Genomic DNA, 10,249 nt, shown 5'->3' with positions numbered 1-10,249 from the left:
TTTGGTTTAGTTTTTGAGGCAAAAACATCGATTTTGGCACTGGATTTTCCGTCAGAATTAATCGTCTATCAATCAAACAAATAGTGAAGTATTCCAGGCCTTCATGCATTATTTATAAATCTAATCTAACGCCATGCCCCGCTTTTTTGTCACCCAATTCTCTTTGAAATAAGTTGACAATCCCTTTGTTTTTGGTATAAAAATATATAATTGTTAGTATCAAAATAGAATATGTGTAATTATCAAAATATATGTATGCTTCAATGGGTTCATAAAAAAACCAAGCGAGTCTGCAGTCGATGACGTTGACAACGACGGAGACATTAGAAGGGCCCCACAGTTGATCTGTTGGATTATAATACATGCAGTAGTATGGTGGATATTAACTTAATTAATTGTTTCTTACCGAAAGAGCCTTTTAGTTGTTATTTTATTGTTTCTCGGGTAATTGTAAATATACAGGAGCCATTGTTGGTTTGGTTGGTCTGTGTTGCATACAGAGCCTGTGTAGAGCCAAAGACAGAGATGAGCCTAAATAGAGTGAACTTATTACTCGAGCAGGAACTAAATGCTTTCTTACAAAACGAACCAATTTTGTTTTATTTTCACTGTCTTTTTTTGTAGCCATTGTTGGTTTGGTTGGTCTGTGTTGCCTACAGAGACCTGTGTAGAACCTAAGACAGAGATGCGCCTAAATAGAGTGAACTTATTACTCGAGCAGGAACTAAATGATTTCTTACAAAACGAACCTCTTTTGTTTTCTTTTCACTGTCTTTTTTTGTTTGTTTCTGTTTGTGTTTTTTTGTTTTTCACTTTTTTCTTAAACTATCTTAAACATAATTTCACTTTATTCTTAATCTCTAGTCAAAATTTAAACCGAATAAAACTTGGAAAATTTACAATTTTTGTGTTGTCTGTTCCAGCCGGTACACTTTATAATACTAATAATATTTCAGTATTCTCACACGTTGACGAATTTGACAACTCGGGTTTCGTTGGGCATGGATTGCTTGTTTCTGTGTTTTTCGGGGGGAAATATATTTGATAAAATGAACAAGGTAATCGTGGAGAAACTTGTTTGTTCCCAACAACGATTTCGTCCAAATTTGAGCACTATATCATATATCATATGAACATGCATACGAGCCATATGTTCGTACGAGTAATTGATCTTCAAGGATATATCATTTTATTCGAGCTTGAAAACTATTCACCATATTTGAATTAAATTTCCGTTGAAAATAATTTCCATCTAGCTCTTGCTCTCGGCAGGTGCCTCCGTGAGGAAAACATCTCTATGTAGTTGTCATGTAGCAAATTTAATTGAGCTTTTTGACCAAAAATAAAAATACAAATTTAATATCTCTCTTACAAATTAAAGTCTTATGAGAATTGATTAATTTAGTTGATTTAATGATTTTTAAGTTAAAAAAAGCTGCCTCAACAATCTGCAAACAGTATCATCCATCGTATAAAACTATGTGGGCATGGCTAAATGTGCTATATAGCTGAGAATATTCCACGGAAGATCAAAAACGAGGAATATGTAAAATATAACTTGAATTCGTCAGTATATAAACGGTATATTTTTAAAATGAGACGGTATGTTTCGGTATATTTCTGACGGTCGTACGGTATATTTTATCGATAAGTCGATCCCTAATAACGTTGACATGTGGTCCCAAATCAAAATAGATTAAATTATTGACAAATATGCTACGAAAATCAAAGAAACAGCCACAAACAGTGGCGGATAAAGTCAGCCAACTGCTGGCGCATCCCAATGGCAGCGATTCGGAGGAAGACTCGGACTTTGATGCGGCCACTGGGCCGCGCGTCGTGGATTTCGAGCAAGACGAATACGATCTGCCCGATGGCCGGAGCACGGACATACGCAAGCGGAATGTGAAGCTGCTGTCGGAGCAGAGTGAGCGCTACAAGGGAAAGATCAGCAGTCGAAAGGAACTGGAGGATGACCAGAGCGAGGAGGATGTGCCCTATGAAGACAGCGATAGCGATGAAGAGAATGATGCTTTGGCTGCCTTTAATCAGAAATTGAAAGCGAAAGCTGGAAAATTAGCTAGAGACGATGATAACGATGATGGTGAAAGTGATGGAGAGGATGATGATGATGATGATGATGATGAAGATGATGCACTGTCCTCCTTTAATCAGAAGCTTAGATCTGGAACCGAAGAAGCAGTGGATAGTGCAGAAGAGGATGATGAAGATTTCGACGACGAGGAGGACGACGATGATGAAGACGACGATGTAGATGATGATGACGAAGACGATGAAGAGGCTGATGATAGCATCAAACCCTCTGATGTCATGTCCAAATCGAATCCGCAAGCTGAAATCCAAAAAGGTCTCTGCGTCCAGAACCAACTGCGCATCTGGGAACGTCTCCTCGAGCTGCGTATCAACACGCAAAAGGTCACCAGCAAAGCGAATCAGCTTCCTCCGCCCGAGACCCTAAAAACCGTTGGCTCCGAAAACGAGGAACTCCAGTCGGTGCTGAGCGAGGCCCGGGAACGCTCCTCGAAACTCCTGCAGCAACTGCTCGCCCTGCAATCGGCGCTCATTCAACAGAACTCGGAGACAAGGATATCGGTCAAGCGAAAGACAGTGTCATCGGAGGACACAGAACCACCATTGAAGGTCTTTGCGAATTTCCTGCAAAGCAACTTCGAGAACATGTCGGGCTACCGCAATGAAGTGTTGCTCAAGTGGGACGATCGCACGAAACTCTTGACGCCAGGAGCGGGTCTGAAGCGAAAGTCGCTGCAGGAGGACTACGACATCATCAAGAAGATCGACAGTGCGTTGGCCAATCGTGAGGCACTTGTTGAGAAATCCCAGACGCTGAAGAGCAACATCCAGCCAGAGAAGCAGCAGCAAGAAAATGAACCACCGCAGCGGCAGGCCCATGTCTACGACGACAGCGACTTCTACCATCAGCAGCTGCGCGAATTGATTGAATACAAGGCCAGCACCTCATCGAACATGAGTGAGATCACCAAACAGTTTGTGGAGCTGCAGAAGTTGCGTCAGAAGATGAAGAAAAAGGTGGACACCAGAGCCAGCAAAGGGCGCAAGTTGCGGTGAGTAATTGAAGCCAATAGAGAGTTGAAACCTCTACTAATCACCCTGCTATTATTGCAGCTATGTGGTGCACAATAAGCTCACAAATTTCATGGCTCCGAACGAGGCTAGCGAGTGGACGGAAAGCTCCAAGTCCGAGCTGTATAAATCGTTGTTTGTCTAGAAAAATATGTGTACATTTTCTATAGATTATACAAATTCTTTCAATTTAAAAAAAAAGCAATCAAAAACTTTGCTCTACGCTGGATAGGAAATAACACGGCCTCACCGAGAAACAAAGTAATCTTCAATATAACAGGGGAAAATGTTCTCGTTTTCTGCAATTGCAAAACCGAAGAAGCAAACCTGTATGAAATATTTGTACACAAATGAAATATCTAGGAATAAAACTTGTACAAATTCGTTGAGTTAATTTTTAGATAAATAAGAACGTGGGCATTTCAAGGCATAGTGTATTAAAATGGTATCGTGTGCACTAGGACATATGTGTATGAGATATAATTTTACACTCATCTGAACTCTAAAGCTCTTCTACGCTGTGAAAATGTACTCTCTTTTCCTAGGAATGTCCTCAGAATTCATTATGCCAAGAGATTCCTGAGAGACTTCCAACTCCACAGATGGCTGCATCTATGCAGGTCAATAAACCATTTCACTTCTTAAAAGTGTATCATAAAGCGGAGAAATATAAAACTTGGAAATAAGACGGAAGCTCTTGATCTGTCAATTACAACGAACGTGCATGTGACAGAAAGTACATGACAATCAGCTTTAAAAGTGCGACATTTGGTTTAGTTTTTGAAGCAAAAACATGGATTTTGGATATGGATATTGCGTCGGAATTAATCATCTATCAATAGTGCATTATTCCAGGCCTTCATGCATTATTTATAAATCTAATCTAACGCCATGCCCCGCTTTTTTTGTCACCCAATTCTCTTTGAAATAAGTTGACAATCCCTTTGTTTTTGGTATAAAAATATATAATTATTAGTATCAAAATAGAATATGTGTAATTATCAAAATATATGTATGCTTCAATGGGTTCATAAAAAAACCAAGCGAGTCTGCAGTCGATGACGTTGACAACGACGGAGACATTAGAAGGGCCCCACAGTTGATCTGTTGGATTATAATACATGCAGTAGTATGGTGGATATTAACTTAATTAATTGTTTCTTACCGAAAGAGCCTTTTAGTTGTTATTTTATTGTTTCTCGGGTAATTGTAAATATACAGGAGCCATTGTTGGTTTGGTTGGTCTGTGTTGCATACAGAGCCTGTGTAGAGCCAAAGACAGAGATGAGCCTAAATAGAGTGAACTTATTACTCGAGCAGGAACTAAATGCTTTCTTACAAAACGAACCAATTTTGTTTTATTTTCACTGTCTTTTTTTGTAGCCATTGTTGGGTTGGTTGGTTTGTGTTGCCTACAGAGACCTGTGTAGAACCTAAGACAGAGATGCGCCTAAATAGAGTGAACTTATTACTCGAGCAGGAACTAAATGATTTCTTACAAAACGAACCTCTTTTGTTTTCTTTTCACTGTCTTTTTTTGTAGCCATCGTTGGTTTGGTTGGTCTGTGTTGCATACAGAGCCTGTGTAGAGCCAAAGACAGAGATGAGCCTAAATAGAGTGAACTTATTACTCGAGCAGGAACTAAATGCTTTCTTACAAAACGAACCTCTTTTGTTTTCTTTTCACTGTCTTTTTTTGTAGCCATCGTTGGTTTGGTTGGTCTGTGTTGCATACAGAGCCTGTGTAGAGCCTTAGACAGAGATGAGCCTAAATAGAGTGAACTTATTACTCGAGCAGGAACTAAATGCTTTCTTACAAAACGAACCTCTTTTGTTTTCTTTTCACTGTCTTTTTTTGTAGCCATCGTTGGTTTGGTTGGTCTGTGTTGCATACAGAGCCTGTGTAGAGCCTTAGACAGAGATGAGCCTAAATAGAGTGAACTTATTACTCGAGCAGGAACTAAATGCTTTCTTACAAAACGAACCTCTTTTGTTTTCTTTTCACTGTCTTTTTTTGTTTGGTTCTGTTTGTGTTTTTTTGTTTTTCACTTTTTTCTTAAACTAGCTTAAACATAATTTCACTTTATTCTTAATCTCTAGTCAAAATTTAAACCGAATAAAACTTGGAAAATTTACAATTTTTGTGTTGTCTGTTCCAGCCGGTACACTTTATAATACTAATAATATTTCAGTATTCTCACACGTTGACGAATTTGACAACTCGGGTTTCGTTGGGCATGGATTGCTTGTTTCTGTGTTTTTTCGGGGGGAAATATATTTGATAAAATGAACAAGGTAATCGTGGAGAAACTTGTTTGTTCCCAACAACGATTTCGTCCAAATTTGATCACTGTATCATATTGGTGCATATGCATGGAGTAATTTACCTTCAAGGATATCATTTTATTCGAGCTTGAAAACTAATTACTAAATTCCATTAAAAAATAGCCATTTCCCAGCGCCAAATATTTTCAACACGTAAATTCTTGATAAATCGCGGTCCATCGAGGGTATTTTTCACGATTTTAGGAGCATTTACCAATACGGCTAATGGTTTTGGTTGGACTTTGCTGTAACCCCTTAGCTCGTCCTCAAAGATTACAATTATGAAAGTGTCTCAGTAGCAGAGAAAATGAGCCATAAATATCTAATACCAAATCATACCAAAACAATGCCTGTTTCTTTCTGTCTTTCTTCGGCAGGTGCCAAGCCCACAAAATCCATCTATAAAAAAGAGAAACCACTTTGATTGAATTTGAGTTTTATTTATTTCATATATTTATGTATATTTCCGCATTTCGTTTGCCTTTTATTATTTAACTGCTAAATTGTTTGTATGTTCAACATTTTCATTTTCATTTTTCGTTTTCGTTATTTTGTATTATTTGCTTGTCAACTGGGATAGATTATGCGTGCAGCAAAATGCTGCATGGCATAACAAGTGTGGCTTGAATATAACCGCAAATGTACAAACTGTACCGCTTCATAACCGTTTCGTTTAGTGGGTTCCGTTTTTAGTGGGCGTGGTGTGGTGTGGTGTGGTGTGGCTGTGTAAGGAGGATTATTTTTTATATTTTTTATTATGTACTATTTTGTTGCTGGCTTTTTTCCGAGTTAGCATTTATATTTATATAATTTGTTAATATATTAAACTAGTTTTCCACATGACTCTTGACTTGGTATTCGTTTAAATTACTTTGCTAGGTGTTTTTTTGTTCGTTTATTTACTGGGACTTTGTGTCTCCCGCGTTCATTCATTTATAAAATTCTCTTTACTTTTCATAGACCATAAATGGTTTCCGTTTTTACGCCTTCTTTTAGTATGTTTCGTCGTCTAAGTCATTGTTTAGTTATACATACGTTAAATTCATATATTTTTATATATATAGTAGTATTATGTATAATTTTAGTGGAAATTATCAGTATAAATTGCAATAAATTGATGATTGGAGGGGTGTTTCGAATACAGTTTAAAATACACAAAAAATACAATAAATAAATATTTAAATAGGGTTTTTGCCTAGCGTTTTTCGAAAATACAATACAAAGTTTCGTCTAAAAATACTACATATAAAAAAAAAACACGAATACATTTTTCGAGCACATTTACAAAATAAAATGCCAGTCGCTTTGTTCGATAGAATTTCTTTGTGAAATGAGTTTGGGTTTTTGGGCAGATGTTTTCATTGTCAAGCTCTCATTAAAAATTAATTAACAATTAGCTGAAAGTGTGTAGAGCACATACATACATACATACATATAATATCATTGTTGTTTATATATTGCATAAATACGAGTATTGCACTGGGAATATTCGCGCACGAGAATTGAATCAAATTTCTTTTAAAAAAGTTGAGACGATTCGAAAATACTGGGGTTGGGGTTGGGGGTGGTTGTGGGGGGCACAAAAAATACGCTATACATACAAATGACGAAATCCAAGCCCACAACGATTTGAGTGGCGGGGCATGGGGGTTACAATTACATAAAGGGGGGTGCGTGCCTTGTTTCCGTTTTGACGTTTTTCTCGCCTTTCTTTTTGTATACAAACTACCAATATATAAAGATTACAAAAATGCCGCCTGACTACATAATTTCTTCTTTCTCCTTCCTTCCTTCCTTCCTTCCGTTCGCTTCGATTTTCTCTAATTGTTAATGGAATTTTTCAGCAACAGGGGCAGCCCGGTTTTAGTTTTTGATTTCGATACGAGTATTGTGGCAGTTTTTGCCCCCCCACCAGAGGCGGCTTCGGCAGCCTCCGCAGCGGCAGCGGCAGCGGCGGCGACAGCTGCTTCACTGGCGGCCACGGAGCTGCTGCTGCGGCGTCGCGGTGCCGCCTGTCGTTGGTGCAGCTCCTGCAGCAATGCCGAGTGCTTGTCGAGGGCTTTCAGCTGTGCCGTGTTCTGGGTCTCGTACAGCGACGACTGCAGCTGGGTGTGGATCGAGGTGACATTCGAGAGCGTGCTCTCGGCCTCGGCCATAAGAAAATTGCTTAGATAACGTTTACTAGTTGTGGTTGCTGATGTAGTGGTGGTGGTGGTCGATGATGTCGTTGTAGTTTTGCTTGCCATTGTCTGTTCCTGCGCTGAAACCTAAGGAATGCACTTTATAGATAACGAAATACTGAAAGATCTCCGGGCAAACCTTTCTTTTAACCCCCGACTCTGTGTCTCAAGTGCACTTGGCGGGATGTATGACATTTTCCATATCCTTTTGCACGGCATACAGCTCCGACAGCTGCTTGGCAAACAACACATTCAGTTCGCTCAGTTTTGCCAGCTGCAACAAAAGATGTTTATAGTATGCTCTTCGATGATATTCCACTTGCACTTACAGTCTGATCATTGCACTTTTCCCTTAGGGTTAGATTCACCGTCTTAAGCTCTAGTTCCTGCTGCAGCAGCTCGGCCTGCTGTTGCTCCGTGCGCGCCTTCAAAGCAGCCACTTCGCGACGCAGCTCATCTTCTGTGGCTCCCCCAGCAGCTGCAGCAGCCGCAGCTCCAGCACCACCGCCCACACGCATCAGATCCATTTCACGCTTTAGACGTATATTCTCCTCCTTGTAGGTGTGCAACTGACGCTTCCATTCGTCCACATTGGCCGTAGATTCCTAAAGAGGAGAGAGAGAAAGGTTTCAGTGTGGGACATGGTTTAATTGAACTGAGATCTCACCTGTAATGCACTGGTCAGGCGTACGTTGTTGTTCTTTAAGGTCGCCAGCTCGATTTCCCATTTCTTGGCATTGGCACAGCTGCAGAAAAAAAGGGAGAATACTTTAAGCATCCCCAGGATAATCCGCTGCCATGCCTCACCTTTGTGCCAGTGCCATTTTCAGGCGTTCGTTCTCGTATTTCAGCTGCTGCTCGGCTGTGGCGCCCGCTCCGGGTCCCGTATGCATACCCACAATGCTGCCGCCCGAGGAGATGGTCACACCACCGCCACCGCCGCCGCCTCTTAAATCGCCTGCTCCTACGTTAGTGGGCTGTGGTGAGGACGTGGCCGAGCCAATATCCGGCTTGCCGTCACTGGTGTTCAGCAGCTTGTGGGAGGGACTGTCCGGGTTGGCGTTCTGTGTGTTTGTATTGCTCATATTTGGCGGCTCCACGGTGTGCGGATCGATGGCAGTATTATCGTTTTGCATTGCCCCAATGGCCCTTCCGGAAATGGGCGAAGTATTGGCCGATGTGGTGGGCGTGACCGCATTCGAGCCATTTGCCGATTTCATGGCATTCTTGGTGGCCTCCTTCACCTCCTGGAATTTCTCAACAAACTGAAACGGGAAAAAAGAGGGAACACTTAAGATGGGGGAAACTACAGCCAATCGAGCAGTACCTTTGTTAGCTCTGCCTCGGAGGCAAAGCCCAGGCCATACACCGTGTTTGCACGCACATCGCTCCACTGGCCAAACTTCTGGGAGGTCTGTGTGAATGTCATGTTCGGGGTGATGGTGGAGTTGATCACCGCCTTGGTGCCCTCGACGCTTATGATGCGATACAGATTCCGTGAGCTATCATAAAAAAAGCTCACATTCACGGCCTTCATGCTGGCTGTGATCCAGGTGCGTTTCGTCTTGGGATCAATATGGAAAACATGCGCCTGGCAGGTGAAAATCGGTTGTTCGCTGTGGAATATACAGAGAAAAAGAGAGAGAGAGGGAGAAGAAGTGTGGGTGGGTTCGGCACACAGGTGTGATTAAATTAAAAATTCCATTTTATAACCCCCCCCCCCCCCTCCTCCCACGCCACTAATTAATATTTAATGCGTGTCCTTATCTATTACCAAGACGCTGACATTGCTGCTGTTGGATGCGTATTCCGTGCGTTGCGTCGTCGCGTTCTTTTCTCTTCCTGTTCTGTTTGCGTGGGCGACGGGCGACTGGCGACGAACCGACGACTAAATTGCATTATATGCTTAAGCCCTTTGCCTTTGGCCCCGCAGCCTTGCCTTTGATTCCCGTCTCAAGCACACATCACACACTCTTCTCTTCTATACACATATATAATTGGACAGCCCACCTACTATTACACACCGCACACACATATTTATATATATACATCTACAATCTGTACGTACGTATATATACGCCGCCCGCTACACACCATGGAAATGTCAGCGACACCACCGACGGCGTCGATTTTTCCCACACAATTTTCAATATTTCAACCACAATTACACTCGAAACAGGCCTTACCCCATGGTATTTGTATGCTTTAGCGCTTTGCTGGCTCGTTTGGCAACGAATTAACTTTGGCCCAGGTGTTTATCCGTGTTAATTTGTTGTTACAAAATGTTCCGTGTTAATTTGTTGTTACCAGTGTGACTAGTGTGACCAACCCTCAGAATATACCGAAATATACCGTCTCATTTGAAAAATATACCGTAAATATACTGACAAATTCAAGTTATATTTTACATATTACTCGCTTTTGATATTCCGTGGAATATTACTAGCTGTATAGAACCTTTAGCCATGCCCACATAATTTTATCCGATTAGTGAATCTATTTTCTAATTGACTGGTTTCTTTTAAACACTTGCTTTTATTGGATTTCTATATACAGTTGAAAATGAAATTAAATGGGTTGACGAAATCGACTAAATATACCATTATATACCGATATACCGA

The 10,249-nt window shown here is 40.9% G+C and overlaps 2 protein-coding genes and 2 long non-coding RNA genes across 27 annotated transcripts; 1 reads left to right on the top strand and 3 right to left on the bottom strand.

Moving 5' to 3' along the window:
• Positions 1-184: 184 nt before the first annotated feature.
• LOC26531946 (uncharacterized) lies at positions 185-917 on the bottom strand. Of its 6 annotated transcripts, none has more exons than XR_001450972.2 (4): positions 901-917; positions 590-674; positions 407-531; positions 185-345 (listed from the first exon to the last, which is right to left on the bottom strand). It is a non-coding gene; the product is annotated as an uncharacterized lncRNA (long non-coding RNA). The 6 variants fall into 6 exon arrangements; XR_001450971.2 differs by having other exon boundaries at positions 590-691; positions 901-915; XR_004469008.1 differs by lacking the exon at positions 901-917 and adding an exon at positions 750-894 and having other exon boundaries at positions 407-503; positions 581-691.
• Positions 918-1,607: 690 nt separating this feature from the next.
• Aatf (Apoptosis antagonizing transcription factor) lies at positions 1,608-3,512 on the top strand. The gene is made up of 2 exons (XM_002132370.3): positions 1,608-3,104; positions 3,166-3,512. The coding sequence occupies exons 1-2, from the start codon at positions 1,714-1,716 to the stop codon at positions 3,266-3,268; spliced, it is 1,494 nt and encodes a 497-aa protein (XP_002132406.2). The 5' UTR covers positions 1,608-1,713; the 3' UTR covers positions 3,269-3,512.
• A 608-nt stretch (positions 3,513-4,120) lies between these two features.
• LOC26533733 (uncharacterized) lies at positions 4,121-5,316 on the bottom strand. 19 transcript variants are annotated; one of them, XR_004469010.1, is made up of 7 exons: positions 5,109-5,314; positions 4,950-5,050; positions 4,791-4,891; positions 4,632-4,732; positions 4,472-4,573; positions 4,289-4,413; positions 4,121-4,227 (listed from the first exon to the last, which is right to left on the bottom strand). It is a non-coding gene; the product is annotated as an uncharacterized lncRNA (long non-coding RNA). The 19 variants fall into 19 exon arrangements; XR_004469021.1 differs by having other exon boundaries at positions 4,950-5,033; positions 5,260-5,274; XR_004469020.1 differs by having other exon boundaries at positions 4,950-5,022; positions 5,260-5,274.
• A 989-nt stretch (positions 5,317-6,305) lies between these two features.
• Positions 6,306-9,976, bottom strand: homer (protein). The gene is given in 7 exon segments (XM_001357369.4): positions 6,306-7,715; positions 7,768-7,902; positions 7,958-8,233; positions 8,296-8,374; positions 8,436-8,893; positions 8,956-9,244; positions 9,815-9,976. Coding segments are annotated over 7 exon segments (1,689 nt in total). The 5' UTR covers positions 9,820-9,976; the 3' UTR covers positions 6,306-7,268.
• Positions 9,977-10,249: the final 273 nt, after the last annotated feature.

This window comes from Drosophila pseudoobscura, chromosome 4, assembly GCF_009870125.1.
Source record: "Drosophila pseudoobscura strain MV-25-SWS-2005 chromosome 4, UCI_Dpse_MV25, whole genome shotgun sequence".
Lineage (NCBI taxonomy): Eukaryota > Metazoa > Arthropoda > Insecta > Diptera > Drosophilidae > Drosophila > Drosophila pseudoobscura.
This window is presented reverse-complemented; position numbering and strand designations above follow the sequence as displayed.

Excerpts from the sequence above, each read along its gene's own strand:
- Aatf (XM_002132370.3), top strand. The coding sequence starts at position 1,714 with ATGCTACGAAAATCAAAGAAACAGCCACAAACAGTGGCGGATAAAGTC. Across the intron at positions 3,105-3,165 it reads AGCAAAGGGCGCAAGTTGCG|CTATGTGGTGCACAATAAGC; the intron begins GTGAGTAATTGA and ends CTATTATTGCAG.